This window comes from Zophobas morio, unplaced genomic scaffold, assembly GCF_036711695.1.
Source record: "Zophobas morio isolate AGI-343-1 ecotype UQ-CSIRO unplaced genomic scaffold, CSIRO_AGI_Zmor_V1 ptg000189l, whole genome shotgun sequence".
NCBI lineage: Eukaryota > Metazoa > Arthropoda > Insecta > Coleoptera > Tenebrionidae > Zophobas > Zophobas morio.
In genome coordinates this window covers 15,159-35,334 of record NW_026972293.1, presented here as the reverse complement: position 1 = coordinate 35,334, position 20,176 = coordinate 15,159, and the positions used below count along the sequence as shown (strand labels likewise).

Below are 20,176 nucleotides of genomic sequence, written 5' to 3'. Positions count from 1 at the left end.
CGGTTATTAATAAATTACCGTTTGAACTTCATATTCCGGGTTATGACTTTTGTGGACCAGGAACTAAATTAGAAAAACGATTAGCAAGAGGAGATAAAGGTCGAAATCAATTAGACGAAGCTTGCAAATTTCACGATATAGCTTACAGTGAACATAAAGATTTGGAAAATCGACATAAAGCCGATAAAGTTCTATTAGATAAAGCAAAACTTAGACTACGTTCTTCGGACGCATCTTTCGGCGAAAAAGCTGCTGCTTTAGGTGTTGCGGCTGCTATGAAAGCTAAAATAAAACTTGGTATGGGTTGTCGAATCAAAAGAAAAACTGTTAGACGTGGAAAGGCCTTGAATTTTAACGTTTTAAGAAAATCCGCCAGGCTTGCTTTAAAAAATAAGAAATTTAAGAATATGAACGATGCTGTTAAAGTGGCCATGAGAGCAGTAAAATCATCAAAAGGAAGAAAGAGAGTGAGACCTCTTCGTCACAGACGTATAATACCCATACCGAAAAGTGGTGGATTTTTACCTCTGCTACCAATATTTGCCGCTTTAGGCGCTCTGGGATCTTTAGGTGGTGGTGCAGCAGCCGTTGCAAAAGCTGTTAACGATGCTAAATCAGCCAAAGAACAGTTGAAAGAAAACCAAAGACACAATCAGAAAATGGAGTCGATAGCTGTAGGAAAGTCAGGGAGTGGATTATATTTGAAACCATATAAAAGAGGATATGGTCTTTTTTTAGCCCCATCAAAATTTCAAAAGAACTCCCGATAAATCTTCCAAAACATGCTCTCACCAACATCGACATTTGCAAATATGTAAAGCGTTTGAAAATTCCTGGCTTCAGAGGAGTTTTTATGAAAGATTCGCTTCCAAATAAAGTGCACCTTAATGAGTGTGGTATATTAAATCTAGACAATAAGGAAGGTTCTGGAACACATTGGACAGCTTATAAAAAAACTCGAAATGAAGCTATATACTTCGATAGTTATGGAGATTTGAGGCCACCTCTTGAACTGATCAAATATTTACAGAGCAAAGGTTCCTGTAATATAGTATATAATCATCAAGCTTTACAGACTTTTAAAACTATTAATTGTGGACATTTATGTCTACAATTTCTATATAACTGTTACAAATAAGATTGTTCGAAGTTAGAACGTTTTAGTTCAATTGATAGTGTCGTTGAAGCAAGTACTACGATGTCGAACGTATTTTCATTGGATGGAAACAGTTCTGTACTTTCGAGCAGATACTATCCACCAATTATCTTAGAAGATTATAACTATGCTTTAGGATTAGAAAGTTTGGTTACTTGGAATTCTTTTCCAAATATCGATAACAATAATAACAAATTTTATTTTTTTACAGCAGACAAAAAAGAGCATTATATAGAAATTCCCGAGGGTTCTTATGAGATAGAAGACATTGAGTCGTATTTAAATAAAGAAATCAAAAACTATATGGAACATTATTTTCAATACCAAACTGACGAATACGGAAATAGAATAAAGAAATTTAAAATGTCAACACCAAACTTAATAATCAGAGGAAATAATAATACATTAAAATCGGAAGTTAAATGTACCCTTGATATAAATTTTTCAAGAAAGGATTCCTTAGGAGGTTTATTAGGATTTAAGAACAACATTCTGAAAGCGCATAAAACTCATATATCAGATTTTCCAGCAAAAATTTTAAAAGTGAATGCTCTTTGCGTTTATTGTAATATAGTAACTGGTTCATATAAGAACGGAAATCCCGTTCACGTAATACATCAATTTTTTCCAACAGTACCTCCCGGTTATAAAATAGTGGAGCGACCATTAAATGTAATATATCTACCAATTAATACGAAACAAATAGATGAGATAATAGTTAAAATAACAGATCAAGAAGGAAATATTGTTAGTTTTAGAGGTGAGGAGGTGGGTGTACGTTTGCATCTTAAGAAGCTCACGTGATGGGTATTATTTTTAATGAAAATCTAAAAAACCGAAATTCGGTATATATAAATAGGACGATGAAAAGAAAATCAGTCAGTCCTTCTACAAGGATCAAACGTTTAACATTAGGGAATCGTAGATTTCTTGAATCTCTAGGATTAACGGTTTTGAAATAATATTTTTATCCAGTATAAAAAACAGCAATGAATTTTGAAATATTAAACGTAAACGAAAAAGCTGCATATGATCATTCAATTTATTATGGAGAAAGACATACACACTTGCCTTATTCTAACAGTTCATATAACTATGATGATGAAATAAGAATTCCTATTGAACATCAAGATTTATACACTTTTCCTCATTTGAGTACATTGCATATAGAGGGTAAGATTATTGTGAAAAATGAAATCGACGAAATTGTACAGAAACCAGAAATCAAATTTGTAAATAATGGCGTTCTTTTGTTGTTTAATCAAATAAGATATGAAATTGCTGGAGTCGTTGTGGATAGTATTAGAAACCCAGGGTTAGCGTCCACCATGAAAGGATATGTAACGTATAACAGTAATGAAAGCGTAGCTCTAGAGAATGCTGGATGGTTTCCTAAAAAAGATTCGAATATAATTAAAGAAAATGGAACTTTTGAAGTTTCGATTCCATTAAAAATAATTTTTGGCTTTTGCGAAGATTTCAAAAAGGCTATTTTGAATGTAAGACAAGAGCTTGTTTTAGTTCGTTCTAATACCGATGTAAATGCTTTAATTTCTTCAAATGATAAATACAAAATTAAAGTAGAACTTAGTAAAATATGCTGGAAAATGCATCACTTGTCCGTGTCCGATGCCGAAAGGATCGCCTTGATCGATATTGTAAGGAGCAACAGGGAATTGGATATTATGTTTAGAAGTAAAGAATTACATGAATTTGCGCCACCAGTTCAATCGATAACTAATACTTGGACTATTAAAACTTCCTTATAAAAACCTCAGTACATACTTTTTGCATTGCAACAGGGAAGAAAAAATCAATTGAAGAAAAACTACAGTCAATTTGATCATTGTAATCTGAGAGATGTAAAATTGTATCTTAACGATACCATGTATCCCTACGACAACTTGAATGTTGATTTCACAAATAATCGTTATGCAATTCTCTATGATATGTTTAAAGAGTTCCAGACATCGTTCTTATCCAAAACTAGCGAGCCATTATTCGATAAGGATGAATTTAAAGAAAAGACACCCATAGTAGTAATCGACTGTTCTAAACAAACGGAAGCTTTGAAGAGAGGCCCCGTTACAATTACTTTGTGGTTTGAAACGACCTCAGGTATTCCAGCAGACACCACAGCCTACTGTCTTATTCTTCACGACCGAATGGTAAAATACATTCCTGCACAAGATGTCGTCAGAGTGTTGTGAATAATTTAATATGTTACTGTATTTAAAATTAATGTATTATGTTTGAGGGGTAAATAAAACTACATATACAACCATTTTTGTGTATTTTATTTATGACAACCAAAAATTACATCTAAAGTTTTCTTATAATCGTCTAATTTAATTGAGGGCCATCTTGCTGCATCTGGTCCTTCGGTCCATCCTAATGGTAATTCAGGATTAGCTTCGCCTTTGACAATGTTCTTTTTGAGCCAGGTGAAAATTCTTTTGTGCTCCTGATTTTCAGAGGGCTTAAATGTGAAGGAATCGTAATTGATTATCGTTAGAGCCTCAAAGAATGTAGTGAGTGCTTTGTGATTTGCCAAATATGCAGCTCGACACATAAATTCGTCAACACATTGCTCGATCCGTCGGTAATTTTTCTGGATATTTTCAACAGGATAGAAGATATCCCCCAGATTCTGCCAGCGATGATCACTTAATAACTTATAAATAAAAGATTTATAAACTAGTGAATTATCAAGGTAGTTGGTGGTCATTAAAAACTCCAAAGAAGCATAATTTAAATTTTCAATGTTGTCTCTTTCACATATATTTAGAAATGCATCAATATAACTGTCAAGAGATTGTTTCTTTTGTAGGAGTACACATATGTCAAGAGTAAAAAAACCAACTTCATTTTCAGCAATCCATTTAAATACTTCATCCGGTACAATAAATTCTGCTTTTTCAATAATGTAAAGGAACAAATTTAATTTTGTCCTATCATTCGCAGCGGCGCGAAGATAAATTTTATACACATTTTCGGATGCACAAAATGCTTGCAAATCAACAAATTGTCTCAAGTCAGACATTGTAGTAATGTGAAATCACCAACATCGAATAAATCATCAGCTAACTTAAACTGCTGTTATATTATAATTCCCCACTCTTCACATTTCTGGTGGCGAAATATGATATCCCCAAGGTCGCGTATCCGTTGCAAATCTTGTAACAATTCTCTTATCATCATTATGGCTGAGAACTATTTTCTCCTGTTTTATTGTGTAAACAATATGATGTTTTGATTTGATGAGATTTTGGGACTTTTCGTAATTTCGGCTATTAAATAAGCATTCTTTATAATTTTCGAATGTTATTGTTTTAAGTGAAGCTTTCGTACTACCTTTGGATTTCTTAACTACTTTTTTATTAAAATCATCGTTTACAACTCTATATGCATACATTTTCGATCTGAGACCCACAAATTCTAACATAATCTTACCGTTATTTTCATCTTTCATCAAACCTGGCACTTTTTAATTTTTTTGTTCTATACCATAAACATTATACAAATCATAGTCTGAAGTATCAAACCGATGAGAATCTTTCTTAATATATTCGTATATATCACCTACATGAAATTCGTAAATTAGACTGTCAGTGTCGGTGTAAAGCAACTTTGCATTATTGTTAAATGTTTCCTTAATATAACCATAGTGGAATTCATAGAGAAAAGTTTTAGAAATATCTAAAATACAAAAACCGACATAAATTGGTTTATTTAAAAACACCTCTAATTTACTCATTTCGATGATAGCTGAATCATCATCAAATACAACGGAACTGTGAAAATTTGGTTTAGAAATAAGAGAACGAACTCCCCATCGTCCCTCCCATTTACTGACCAATCGAATATCCCTATGTTTTCGAACATTTTCCATGCATTTACCATAAATAGCGTTAATCATTAATTTAAAAAAATCTTTTTCAAAATCGTTCTTCGCTTGCTGTCTAAGCCTTGTATTTAAGTCTATATATTCCTTTAACCACGCAGACTGTTCGAATTTAAGAACACGATGTACACATTTTATTTTCATACCAAATTTTATACAGGGTGTCCCAGAATTCGCGCCATTCCCGTGAATGACATGTTCCCTGTCCTGAACTGTGCCGTAATTCGCAAAAAGAATTGTCCAGGCTTTAACCGTGTGAGAACTGGAAGCCGATTAAGTTGACCAATAGAGAGGCTGATTTTATATCCGAACGTTTCTATGTTCAAAGTTACCTATGCCAAGAACAAAAAATCCGGTAATACTAAAGTTGAATGAATTTTTTCCGAATCCCCCTCCGTCAACAAAAGGAAACAGAAGTGTGGTTATAAATTTAATCATTTTGACAATTGTTTGTCATAAACTGTCACGAAGTTCATCACTGACCTGAACAGACGCTTCTGCCCCCAAAGATGACTGATTAATGTACACAGAGACGTCAAGGTTTACTTTAAGGCAAGTAGCATGGGACAGAAGTTATTTCTGCTGCCATTCTAGTTAAATTGTGTTTAACTGGGCTGTACATGTCATAAAAGAAGCTGTTTCATTTCATCGTAGGCAAATAATACATTTATTACTATTCGACATAGTGTAGATACCGAAGAGCAGGTATTAGATAAGTCATTTTCTTAGAGCCCCGTGAATAATGTGTTGTACTTTTTAACGAAAAGTAGTGCATTTTCAGAATTCACTATGCATTATATCCCTGGTATTAAGTTTATCGTTATTTCTAAAAAAGAGTACCACATGTTCATTCAAAGAACGTAATTAAGTGTACTAAAACATAAATATCGCTTTTGATTAATCGGTGCTTATGATTTTCAATTAACAGTATCAATTTTTACCGAACAGCTTTGTTGCTGATACCTAATCTAAGCAACGAAAAAAGAGACGAGACTCCACTTCTCTGGTGTATTGAAATCATAGGTATCTGCTGTGGTGTCAATCAGGTGGGGGAGATACTGAAAACGGAGACTTATTCAAGAATAATATTGATGGAAGCGGATCCTAGGAGAAGTGTCCGCTGCGTAGCGCAAATGAGTGGATGCTCAAGATCGACCACTCATCGTATCCTTCAAGAGAGAAGACTGCATCCTTACCATTACACGAGAGTGCAGCATCTGGGACCAACCGACTACCCGATTCCAGCCCATAGATTAATAGTATTGCTCTTGATATGCTCTCATGTTAGCGAAATGTGGATTTTCGTTTGCCCAGAAGTGCCAATGGTGCGCATTAAATATTCCTTTTCGGGAAAATGAACATTCGTCGGCGAAAAGAATGTGCCGTGAAAAATCAGGATTTAGTTCATTTTGTCGCAGTAACCATTGAGCAACATGCACTCGTCGCGCAGTCGGCTCGTCGCAGATGCTGCACTTTCGTCAATAGTAAGGATATAGATTTTTGTCTGTAACGATGCATGATCGATCTTGAGCATCCATTCATTTGTGCCACTTGTTCTTCACCGTCTACGCGTATAATCCGTGTAGCCAGGAAGGCCTTTCCGAATAGGCTAAAAAGATCCATCTTCTTTTGCTGGGTGCAACAAACGACGAAACACATGCTGGTCAAGGAGCCGATGGTTGGGGAAAAGACCTGTATATTCGCGCACAGCAGTGGCTGCAGAGCGTTTACATTCTCCATAAATTAACATCATTTCCAAATATTCTTTATACTAGTATGAATAAGACATCAATAACTTAGTACTGATTTGTATTGTCCTTAAAAAAAAAAAATGCAACTAAACGATTTTTGTCACATTTTTTATTCGTATCTTTTCAATCTCTAGAAAGTACTCACAACTTTAAAGAAACTGTTTTAAATCATCATGTGCAACATCAATATTATTCTTGAATAAGTCTCCGTTTTCAGTATCTCCACCACCTGATTGACACCACAGCAGATACCTATGATTTCAATACACCAGAGAAGTGGAGTCTCGTCTCTTTTTTCGTTGCTTAGATTAGGTATCAGCAACAAAGCTGTTCGGTAAAAATTGATACTGTTTATTGAAAATCATAAGCACCGATTAATCAAAAGCGATATTTATGTTTTAGTACACTTAATTACGTTCTTTGAATGAACATGTGGTACTCTTTTTTAGAAATAACGATAAACTTAATACCAGGGATATGATGCATAGTGAATTCTGAAAATGCACTACTTTTCGTTAAAAAGTACAACACATTATTCACGGGGCTCTAAGAAAATGACTTATCTAATACCTGCTCTTCGGTATCTACACTATGTCGAATAGTAATAAATGTATTATTTGCCTACGATGAAATGAAACAGCTTCTTTTATGACATGTACAGCCCAGTTAAACACAATTTAACTAGAATGGCAGCAGAAATAACTTCTGTCCCATGCTACTTGCCTTAAAGTAAACCTTGACGTCTCTGTGTACATTAATCAGTCATCTTTGGGGGCAGAAGCGTCTGTTCAGGTCAGTGATGAACTTCGTGACAGTTTATGACAAACAATTGTCAAAATGATTAAATTTATAACCACACTTCTGTTTCCTTTTGTTGACGGAGGGGGATTCGGAAAAAATTCATTCAACTTTAGTATTACCGGATTTTTTGTTCTTGGCATAGGTAACTTTGAACATAGAAACGTTCGGATATAAAAGCAGCCTCTCTATTGGTCAACTTAATCGGCTTCCAGTTCTCACACGGTTAAAGCCTGGACAATTCTTTTTGCGAATTACGGCACAGTTCGGGACAGGGAACATGTCATTCACGGGAATGGCGCGAATTCTGGGACACCCTGTATACATTTTTAAATTCCTATAATGTATAACATAATTTTTCTTAGGATATAAAGTCAATAACAACTTTTTAAGTTTAGATCTTGAAATGGGAGGTATCATGTGCTCTGGAGCTAAAGGTAAATCGCTATGTATTTCATGCAAATCTACTGGATAATCCAAATCGCATTCAATAATATAACCAGTTGTGGAATTATCAGAAGTATCTAAGATATCTGAAATATTGAAATTTTCTACAAATTCAAATTTCCCATACGGTAAACATTGAGACATTGCCGCTCCGTAAAGGTTATTAACATCAAAATACATTAAATAGGTACTATCTTGTGAAGGATCATATTCGTCTTTATTTATGTACTTATTATTGGCTTTACCGTATCTATTAGAACACTGGGAAACTCCACCTCTAATACCTCTCTCGACAAAAAGGACTTTATCTATATCCGTTAAGAGTTCTAGTTTAATTTTTGTCGTTTTTAACATGGCATCAAATGTTAAGCCTGGTGCAGTATAATAATGTAAGGGATCAAGTTGATAAGTATTTAAACACGTAGTTCGAAATGCTTCGAATACGTCGGATAGAAGAAGCACATCTGTTTTTAAATATAAATCGGAATATTCTCCTAATGTACGAATATTGAAAGTATTCCAAACTTTGATAGCGTGAGAATAATCTTCATCTTTAATATCTTGTTCGTATAAGCGGCTATAAAAATCCTTTTTTTCGGGAAGTTTTGTTTCAAGGAGTTTCTCCCAGGAATTTATATAATCATAAGGAAACACTCCTTTTCTGTTTAACAAATAAAATTCTTCCATATTATTACAATTTGTCTGAGTAATAATTTTTTGTGAATTATCTAAATTGGAAGAAAGCTTGTCTAAACTGTAGGGCATAAATCTGAAAGAATCAATAAATCGTAAACTAACTTTTGTATCATCGACAAATTTAGTAAATGAAATATATCTTTCTTTATTGATGGGAAGCAATTTAATGTCACCTTTTATTGAATTTGAAAGTTCTTTAATAAAAAAATGTGCGTCATATCCACTCATATTATGAAACACCACAGGTATAACACAAATATCTTTATAATTTAAATTACAATTCTGATGTGCAGCGCCCCTATACATTCCAGTTAAGTGATTATGATCGCTCACTTTAACGTTATTTTCTGAAAATGTTTTTTTACATATATGACATATTTGTGAGGATTCAAACTGCTCACGTTCTTGTGTAGTTAATTTTTCCATAGAAATAATGTTTTGAAATTTGTTGTTACAAAAATGAGCCAATTGATTTAACTCTTGAACAAACCATTGGATGCAATCTTTACCTCGATACAAACGAAATCTGGAAAGAGAATTATCATATGAACAGTGAAAATAGTATGCAACACTGTATGCAACATGTTTTTGATAAGGATTGGTTTTACAAGTAGTGGACATGTGGTCTTTTGAATAATCAAGAAGAATACTCTCGAGATCTGCATATATAGTAAAAGGTACTTTTTCTTGATATCTATAATTTTGAAAATACAAATAATTTTCGTTTTCTGATGGCAGTCTTATGGAATATTTATTAATACTCTGACATGTAGTTTTATGTTTTTGGAGTAATTCCTCTGTAGTGAAATGATTTAAACACCTTTCGCATATATAAAATTTACATTTATGGAGGGAAAGTTGCTTAGCTAAAAGAGCTGACAAATTTTTGATCCATACGAAATGATAGAGCAATTGACGATCTTCAAAGTGATCATTGTCGTTTTTTGTATTTTGTATTTGTGTTTCAGCAGGTAGCATAAGCAAATTAATTACTTTATTAGAATTTAAAAACCTTGTGCTTAAACGACAAGGTAAAACTTTTTTCTCCTCGATGCAGTACAAATTAATTGCAAGATTGTTGAGTTCTTCAAATTTTTGAATGTCTTTAATTGTGATTGGAAAGTCTAAATTATCATATTTCAACACATTTTTGAAGTGTGGATACGACGATTTTCGATGTGAATTTTTATCGGTAGGGAATAAAGCTGAAACTATTGCCCATAGAAAACAATATTCATCATCATTTTGGACATTAATTATTGCATGTTTTTTTTTAATGCAAGCTGGTGTGGACACGAAAGTTGAGTAACCAAATTTGATTGGATCATATTTATTTATGTTAATTTTCAATCCTAAAATCTCATACAACGCCCAACCGGAGTCCTTTTCCGCAAATTCTTCTAATTTCTTCATTATCTTATCAACAACGTTCTCTTCGTACCATTGCTTTAAATCTGTATATGCATCAATGTGCTGATTTTTTGTGGAGAATGTTTTAACGTCTGTTTCACCAGAGTGCGGTTTAATGAAATTTGCCGAAAAAATTACATTTAATTTTAGCATCGTGTTTTTTAGCTCTTTTCTAATTCTAAACATAAAGCATTTAAAAGATTGTCGAAAAAACTGAAGAGGATCTTTAATGTGATGATTAATTATAAATCCTGTACGAATCCTTTGTTCAAAACAAGATTCTATGTCTTGCCAGGTTACGTTTGCCGTAGGTTTAAATTTGTCTCTTTTAAAATAACCTTCTCCAATTTTTAGAGACAAATGTTTTTTCTTATTCAAAAGCTTGAAACGGTAAAATTTTAAATAAGCTAGACTTGTTTCTAAGGAATTAGCATTTTCTAAAATATTTTCTCGATGTATTTTACATCTAAGTGCTTTTCTAATTATTCTAATGCTGGTATTTATATATACTAAAAAATTTTTAATTTCTTCGATTGTTTTGATTTTACTAATATATTCATGAATTAGCTTAAGCGAGCCTTTACATATAGCCGTCACTGTTTCCTGCGGATGCATTTCTTTTTTTTTTTTGCTGTCGAACTTGTTTATCACAGTAGAAAGAAGAGCACTATTATTTTTCTTTATTCTTCTGTGGAATACCTTCTTATTTATATGTGAACGAAATTTCCGATTGTAACTCACAACTCAACAAATTTAATAAAAATCAGCGAAAAATGAGACGCGTATTTTTGCAAGCTCAGAAAAACAACTAAATTATCAACTTCAGCGTAATTAAGAAAATGTAATCTGTAGTAAAAGTGGAGGAAAATAGCAAGAGTGGGGATTGATAATGTGTATAAATGGGAGATCACCCGCAAGAGTTATAACAGTCCTCAACAAATTGAAGATCACAGTCAGTCCTCAACACTTAAGAAAAATATATATAAACAACAAAATGGGTAAGCTTGTCTTTATTACTATTAAATAAAAATCCTAATTGTTTTTTCTTTTTTTTTTATTTAGAGCAATTTGTCATATGCCCGTTTGACAGAAGCCATAGGCTTCTTGAGAGCCGATTGAAGCGCCATATTTTTAATTGTCATCGTGAGGCCTGGGAGCGGGAGAGATGTCTTCGTGAGGCTGCTTCCAGAGCATCCCATACGCCACCATCACCACCACCACGAGCACCACCACCACCACCGCCAATAATAGAATGCCCAGACAACTGGGATAATGAAATTAGTCAAACGTACGTCCCCTCCATGAGTAGGGAGCTGCTTCTGGACAGAACGGCAATCAATAATTATAAGTCAGTTTTTAGAAGAAAATAATAAAATAATTATAGTAATTTGTTTCGGTCCGTTTATCGCTACCACCCTACCATGACTTACCACCTCTACAAGCTTGCTATTCGAGTGTGTGTATACAAGAACATAACTAGTCTAAAATGTTTCTGCCTATCAACGTGATGGTACTATTAAGTGCGCTTGTTGAAAACAACTTATATATCTATACCACGCCAAACATAACTCTTCTGTATATTCAGACGTATGAAAAGGAATGTTGGGAAAAAATGACTCCGATCAATATAATCGAAACCAGTTATCATCTCTTCTATGCGAAAAATATCACAACGCAAAATTATTTGGCTTACAAGATAAAAACAGAACAAGGAAATCGACAATTTTCTCAATGGTTAATAATCGAAAATATTAACAGTAGTAACAATTCAAAGGAAATCTTTGATTTTTGTTTAAGAAACGATCATGTGTGGTCTGCTTCACTTTTTCTCATATTCTCGATAATGACCGTAATAGCAGCATGCTGGGATTTGGCGAGCCGTTAGTGCTAATTGTGGTGGTGGTGGTGGTGCTGTTGAATACATATATAGGTTACTTCGCAACAACAAAGTACTCATTCTATCCAAACAATGTTAGGCTTAAACTGCACACTTATTTTATCGACCATTTTAATACAGAAAGATTTGTATTTATTCACTGATAGCAATGTTACAGATGTACATTTACAAACTCTGGTTAGAAATAAAGAATGTACTTGTAGAAAAATGATAGAAATTAAAGATGGACATGATCAGTTAGTTATGTTTTATTCAAAAAATGTATCCGTTTCCAGCCAACTGCAGTATCAACTAGAATTTGTCTTCAAAAACAGAAGCCGATGCAAGTCACCAAATATCACCACTATTAACGATTATAGTGGATACAAAAGTTCTAGCGGTGAAAATGCTACACAATATTGTTTGGCAAAACCCTGGATCTGGATATTTACTTCTGCAGGAGCAATTATTTTTGTAATTATATTTTGTGTGTTACTTTATTTAGTGTTAATATGTTTCACTCATTGTAGCAAACCCAATAATCCAACAAATGTTTGAAAATGTATGAATGTACGGATTCAATAAAACAATTATTTACATTTATTAGTTTTATTTCACATATATTCTATAATTTTTTTTTTTTCTAACAGCATCAGCACTACGATTTAACACAACAATAAATTATTTAATATTTTTCAAATTATTAGCAGCACGACAGGAATCATCGTGATCTACCACTACAGTATATGCTGACATAGCTAAATTGTTTGGTTCAAATCGTACTTCCTTTTTCGCAATTCTTTTCTTATATTTGGTGATGCGATCTTTTTTTTCAACATTGTCGAAATTCACATCTGTTAATTTCCATTCAACAAGTACTGGATTTACTCCACTTGAAAAATACATTGCCACTTTGCATATCGTTAAATCGAAAGATTTGAGAATTCTTAGTATTCTGGCTTCCAAGGAAATTTGAGGACGAGGTTCAATAAAAATAAGGTTAAATAGAAAACCTTCAAAATTCAAATAACAGCAAGGCCATTTGGATTGATAAACGTAAGTAGAGATTCGGTTAGCTTGGCAGTTATCCTTAGCCCATTCTTCTATATTTTCATTTTTTTCTATATAAATATCAATGTCCGTATATGAAGAGGTTCGGTTCAATAGAAATGCGGCACATCCACCAGCCATGAATTTTCTGCACAATGGAAATTTTTGTCGTAACAAACTTTCGATTGCTTGAATGATACAACGTTTCTCTTCATTCAATGAATCTATATCAAGATCGCGAGAAACCAAAAGATTCTCTTTCAGTGGAAACATATCTGATGTGTGAACTGAACTGATAAATTTATAGAACACCAATACGTCTTATATACATGTGCTTCATCACAGTGAGGCTTGGATTGCTGAATTGCAGTTCTCACGGAAATAGTTTTTTCATGACCTTGAACTCTTAAGTTCCGTGAAGAGCACGTGTTTATGGAATTGCCGAATTGCATTTCTCACAGAATTAGGTTTTTTCATAACCTTGAACTCTTAATTTCCGAGAAAAGCACGTCTTCAAAAATTGCTGAATTGCATTTCTCTGATTTGGATCAATCTTTAAAATGTCCATATATGGACATGAAAAACTGCTGATTCGGCATTTAACCCCTCTACATTGTTTATTTTTTTGTATATTCTGCATTATTTTTCCTATATATTTAGAGTAGTTACTTATAATTGTCATTAGTTATTTTTATTCTCTCTCTGTGTGTGTGTGTACAGTGTCCCTGCAATAAAAATGAAATTTTCCCTGAGTTTAAAAAAACCAAAAATTAATATTCTGGAAAATATCGTCATTCAGGTAGGTTTTTTTTTTTATTTTTATCTATTATATATTTGCATTATTATTGCGATTGCTTTTTCTCTTTTTAATAATAACTAAGTAATGTTTATATATTTTGTAGCCACCCAATAATAATAATTGCCGTCCATCATCACCACCACCCCCTATGAGACTTATCTCTGAGCTCTCGGAGGAGGAGATGAGTCGATTAAGATCTCCAGAGCCCAGTTCTCCACAGCCCTCATGTTCCTACCAGCAGCCGTCTCCTCTCGATATCGACTTGACGCCATCTATGTTCGATGGCGAAGAGGAAAATGGTGGAAAGAACATGAAGTTATTGAGGGCGTTGTGTGAGAACATGCAGGCAACCCCTGAGGAGCAACAGCAACAACAACAACAAGAGACGAATGCAACTCTTCCTGTTCCTGATGCTGATGTACGCTCCCCATCAGTGCACCAGCAGCAGCAACAGCAGGAAGAGGAGGAACAGCAACCGATCCGCCGGACACCACCCCCGACACCTCGAACTGTGGACAGCGAGGATGAGTTCCAGTCGCCATCCACGGCACCGGAACTTCTGGCGTCTTTCCGTTCGAAGTGTCGGGAGGCCGAACGAACCCATAAAAAGAAAAGGTTCGACCTCCTTAAAAAAAAGACGAGGTGTGAAAAAAACGTCAAACAATATGAGAAAAAAGTGTGTGATTATCAAAGACTTCTTGCGGAAGCCAAAAAAGAACTGTATGATCTCAACAAAAACTTGAAAAATTGTGAAAGCAGTGCTGAAGAAGTAAAAAACTTATTAAATAGGATTAATTTTGTACAGTGAATAGTGTATATAGTGTATAGTGTATAGTATATAGGGTATAGTATATATAGTGGTGTTTAGTGTTGTAGTGGTAGCAAATTGTTGTAGTGGTAGCAAATTGTTGTAGTGATAGAACTAGTGGAAGCAGCAAATATATACATATATCTCTTTTTTTAATAGTGCTTTTTGATGGTTTTTGATGTTTTTTTGTTGGTTTTTGAAACTTGAAATTTTTTCTTTAATGTCTTAGTGTACTTAGTTGTGATGGTAGTAGTCATGTGACAATAAATATAAAGACAATAACCTATTTCGCTTTTTTTTTTTTTTTTTTTTTTTTAAGTGTTGCATGTTGGGCTTATTCGAATCCTTTTTCGATGGTCTTTTTTTCGACCTGAAAAAATTTTTACGTAGCGACCTTGAAAAAACTAAAAATGGCTCCTGTATCAAGGTTGACGTGGACAGAATCGATTTTTTTGAGCAAACTTATCCGTTCGTTCCATAAGAAGGTTTTGATGTATACAACCGATACCGTATCTCTTACCGTTTGGGCACTAGAAACTTTTGCCCTTTTCTCCCTCAATTTCAACTTTTTTCGAAATTTTTTTTGCTCAACGTGTATCTTAATTTTTTTAGCTTTTTTCCGTTCCCTTGTACCGACATGCTACCTCTTACCCCTTAGGAGCTATAAGGTTTTTTCGTTATTACTACTAAACGGTAGATGAAAATACTTTTTTTGCTACGTAGACCTATAGACCGTTCATTCGGAAATATTTTGGTACAAAAATCTATTTTTTAAGTTTTACGTTTGGGCGCCACAAACTTTTGCCCTTTTCACAGTCATATCAAAAGTTAGCGAAAAACCGTTGACGGCTGTCGATATTATTTGTTTTTGTCAATCTTTTCTGCCCTATACACGAACCTCCTATCTCTTACCATTTTCGAGTAACAAAAATTTTTTCTATTTAAACGGTAGATACACCTATGAGTCATGATCATTTTTACACACGATTAGATAGTACTTCATGAATATGCATTTGTTTTTGTGAAAAAACAAACTTTTCTAAATTTGGATTTTTTTTTTGAGATTTTTTTTGTTTTAATTTTTCTTTGGATTCTTTGAATTTTTTAAATTTTTTTTTTCACCAAAACTTCTAATTTACTTTCCTACTGCTCAAGGAAAACTTTTTTTCGAATTTTGACAACCTTTTTTGACAAAAATTGTTGCGCCCCAAACTCAAATTTTCACATATTTAATTATATGGACCTATCGATTATTCATCCGAAAATAATTTGACACAAAAAACAAATTTTTAACTAATTCCGTTTGGTCACCACAAACTTTTGCCCTTTTCTCCGAAATGCTAAACTCAAACTAAAAACCGTCAAGATAGGTGCATGTGTTTCGTATTTTAGAAACTTTTTTGTTCTTTGCACGAACCTCCTATCTCTTACCGTTTTCGAGTTAAACATTTTTTTTATATTTAAACAATTATTACACCCCTTACCCTCATTTATTTTTACACAAATTGTGTCATTAGTTTATAGAGATGCGTTTTTCTTTTTTTGTAAACAAACTTTCTGCTTTATGGCACCCTGAAGCGATAATTCCTTATTTTTAAATATTTCCGAATACGTCCCTGTCTAATGAGAAAATAACGTGTGGTTCCGAAGGAATCTGCTGATGCGAAAGAATATTGTTATAATGACGGACGACGACGCGTTTCGGTTTGCAAATTTTAAGGTGAAAATATTCGTAATTATATCGGAAAATAAGTGGTTTTCTTGCTTTGTTGTGGACACTAAATGGTGGTTTTTGTGATATGTGTGTGTATGCATGTTTTCGAGAAAGAACGGATAATTTTACTGTCTGTTTTCGACGATGTAAGTGACATTTTTTAATTTTAAACAACACACTCTCGCCTTCCGACATTTGATATTTTATTCTAATAATTACGGACGTGTTTCGCATCATTATTTTTACGTTAGATTGATCCGTAATTATTTGTAATGTACAAGATTCCGAGCGCAAATAAGCTTAAATCAACAGAAACTTGCTTCGGACAGCTGAAATTTTATTTTAAATTATTACGGGCGTGGTTCGGTTTATTATTTGTCGTTTGGGTAAAAGTTTATGTAGTGTGGGCCTATTTTCGACCCAAAACAAATAATTTTTTTGTCTGTTATGAATAACCTAAGTGACCATTTATTTGTTACGAAAATAAACGGAATTTTGTCGGAAGAAACACGGCTTTTATTCGTGACGGTTAATCGCAATTAAATAATTTTATATGGGACTGGTGAAAATAACACACCAAACGAAATAAACAATATTTATTACAATATAATAATATAATTTGAATTATTCCAATTTTCGAAGAAGTTACTTAACTGATTTTCTTTGTTGAATAATTTTCAATTGTGAATCTAACTTTTCGATTGTTTCTCTAAATTTTCGCTTCTTCTCCATCATTTTTTCGATTAACGGTTTTATTTGTATTTCGAAACGTTCCACATTCATTTGAAATCTTCTAACATCATATAACCAAGTATTAATTCGGTTTTCTTTATCATTTATTAAGAAAATAACAGGTATATTATCGAAGCACACACGTCTTTTATTCATGACGATTCACCATAAAATAATATTTTGTACGAGGATGGTGAAATAAAACACAGTAAGTGATTAATTATAATTTATTAAAATCATTAATTCTACAGCTTAAGATTATTAAGTCCTTTTCTTATTTCATACAACTTAATTGCTTCTTTTATGGAACGAATACGTTCCAAATGTAAATCTAATCTCCGATGCAAAGTTTTAACGATATTTAGATTATACTTCTTATTTTTCATTATCTTCATCCTTCAATGAATTCTATATTGACTGTTTGACCGATCGGTCCTTTGTTGACGAAATGCAACTTCCAGCCGTTGGCAATTTTTCTGTTCAGATCGTCGATTACTGAATCGTCGAATTTTTCAGTAAAGCGCTCGGGTAGTATTGTCCTGCAATCTTCCAGTTGCACAAATATTTTGTCCCCGTATTTTGTAGGATTTTTACTAAAACTTTTAATTAAAAACTTTTTGTTTTCTTCTAAAGTTTTTGCACTCACAAAAGCTTGTAATTGTGATTCTTTATTCAAACCAGAAATAAAAGACGACATTTTAAATTTACAATCTGTTCAACAATTGAAGGCACAATACTAAATAAATCACTGACAAGTAAATCGACGTTTATATAACCGCAAAAGAGATGGTGGGGTATTACTCGAGCCTGCTCGAGATAGGAAGGGGATCGCTGCGTCAGCTTGACCGAGCAAAAGCAAGGTCAACGCACATGTCAGCCACCTGCAGCCACAAAGAGTCAATGAACGCCCAGGTCAGTTGTCGACCAAAAAGATCAATGACCGCTCGATCAAAAGTTGTGGGGCTCCTAGCTCGGGTTGACCTCATTTGACCTGAGCCAGCAGCCCCACTATATAACTACTTTTATAATTGTCCTGTAACTGGAATGTGTACTTCTGTTGGGCAATAAACTTTATTTATTTATTTATTTATTATTTATTTATTATTTTTGTCGATTTTTATTGAATTTGAACTATTTTTCAACGTTTTTTGATGGTTCTGAGCCACCAAACACACTTAAAGCATGCAGAATCGACTCAGAATAGGAAAAGGAGACGTTTAGGTCAATTTTATGCATTCTGGCGTTCGTAGATACAAGAAAACTGTTAAAATTCTTCAGAAACGTCACTTTTGAAGTGTTTTCTTGTACTTTTAAGCCAATCAGATACCCTACGGGCTCGGAAAGTGCAACGAAACCATCAAATTTTAGCTAGAAACTGTATTTTTGTCGATTTTTATTGAATTTGAACTATATTTCAACGTTTTTTGATGGTTCTGAGCCACCAAACACACTTAAAGCATGCAGAATCGACTCAGAATAGGAAAAGGAGAAGTTTAGGTCAATTTTATGCATTCTGGCGTTCGTAGATACAAGAAAACTGTTAAAATTCTTCAGAAACGTCACTTTTGAAGTGTTTTCTTGTACTTTTAAGCCAATCAGATACCCTACGGGCTCGGAAAGTGCAACGAAACCATCAAATTTTAGCTAGAAACTGTATTTTTGTCGATTTTTATTGAATTTGAACTATATTTCAACGTTTTTTGATGGTTCTGAGCCACCAAACACACTTAAAGCATGCAGAATCGACTCAGAATAGGAAAAGGAGACGTTTAGGTCAATTTTATGCATTCTGGCGTTCGTAGATACAAGAAAACTGTTAAAATTCTTCAGAAACGTCACTTTTGAAGTGTTTTCTTGTACTTTTAAGCCAATCAGATACCCAACGGGCTCGGAAAGTGCAACGAAACCATCAAATTTTAGCTAGAAACTGTATTTTTGTCGATTTTTATTGAATTTGAACTATATTTCAACGTTTTTTGATGGTTCTGAGCCACCAAACACACTTAAAGCATGCAGAATCGACTCAGAATAGGAAAAGGAGACGTTTAGGTCAATTTTATGCATTCTGGCGTTCGTAGATACAAGAAAACTGTTAAAATTCTTCAGAAACGTCACTTTTGAAGTGTTTTCTTGTACTTTTAAGCCAATCAGATACCCTACGGGCTCGGAAAGTGCAACGAAACAATCAAATTTTAGCTAGAAACTGTATTTTTGTCGATTTTTATTGAATTTGAACTATATTTCAACGTTTTTTGATGGTTCTGAGCCACCAAACACACTTAAAGCATGCAGAATCGACTCAGAATAGGAAAAGGAGACGTTTAGGTCAATTTTATGCATTCTGGCGTTCGTAGATACAAGAAAACTGTTAAAATTCTTCAGAAACGTCACTTTTGAAGTGTTTTCTTGTACTTTTAAGCCAATCAGATACCCTACGGGCTCGGAAAGTGCAACGAAACCATCAAATTTTAGCTAGAAACTGTATTTTTGTCGATTTTTATTGAATTTGAACTATATTTCAACGTTTTTTGATGGTTCTGAGCCACCAAACACACTTAAAGCATGCAGAATCGACTCAGAATAGGAAAAGGAGACGTTTAGGTCAATTTTATGCATTCTGGCGTTCGTAGATACAAGAAAACTGTTAAAATTCTTCAGAAACGTCACTTTTGAAGTGTTTTCTTGTACTTTTAAGCCAATCAGATAACCTACGGGCTCGGAAAGTGCAACGAAACCATCAAATTTTAGCTAGAAACTGTATTTTTGTCGATTTTTATTGAATTTGAACTATATTTCAACGTTTTTTGATGGTTCTGAGCCACCAAACACACTTAAAGCATGCAGAATCGACTCAGAATAGGAAAAGGAGACGTTTAGGTCAATTTTATGCATTCTGGCGTTCGTAGATACAAGAAAACTGTTAAAATTCTTCAGAAACGTCACTTTTGAAGTGTTTTCTTGTACTTTTAAGCCAATCAGATACCCTACGGGCTCGGAAAGTGCAACGAAACCATCAAATTTTAGCTAGAAACTGT

At 33.7% G+C, this 20,176-nt stretch overlaps 2 protein-coding genes across 2 annotated transcripts; one reads left to right on the top strand and one right to left on the bottom strand.

Annotated features, from left to right (window-relative positions):
* Positions 1-4,643: 4,643 nt before the first annotated feature.
* LOC135145815 (uncharacterized) lies at positions 4,644-8,743 on the bottom strand. Its single transcript, XM_064077953.1, has 4 exons — positions 7,995-8,743; positions 6,483-6,669; positions 4,910-5,147; positions 4,644-4,855 (listed from the first exon to the last, which is right to left on the bottom strand). The coding sequence occupies exons 1-4, from the start codon at positions 8,741-8,743 to the stop codon at positions 4,644-4,646; spliced, it is 1,386 nt and encodes a 461-aa protein (XP_063934023.1).
* A 2,132-nt stretch (positions 8,744-10,875) lies between these two features.
* Positions 10,876-11,549, top strand: LOC135145816 (uncharacterized). Its single transcript, XM_064077954.1, has 2 exons — positions 10,876-11,160; positions 11,225-11,549. The coding sequence occupies exons 1-2, from the start codon at positions 11,052-11,054 to the stop codon at positions 11,530-11,532; spliced, it is 417 nt and encodes a 138-aa protein (XP_063934024.1). The 5' UTR covers positions 10,876-11,051; the 3' UTR covers positions 11,533-11,549.
* Positions 11,550-20,176: the final 8,627 nt, after the last annotated feature.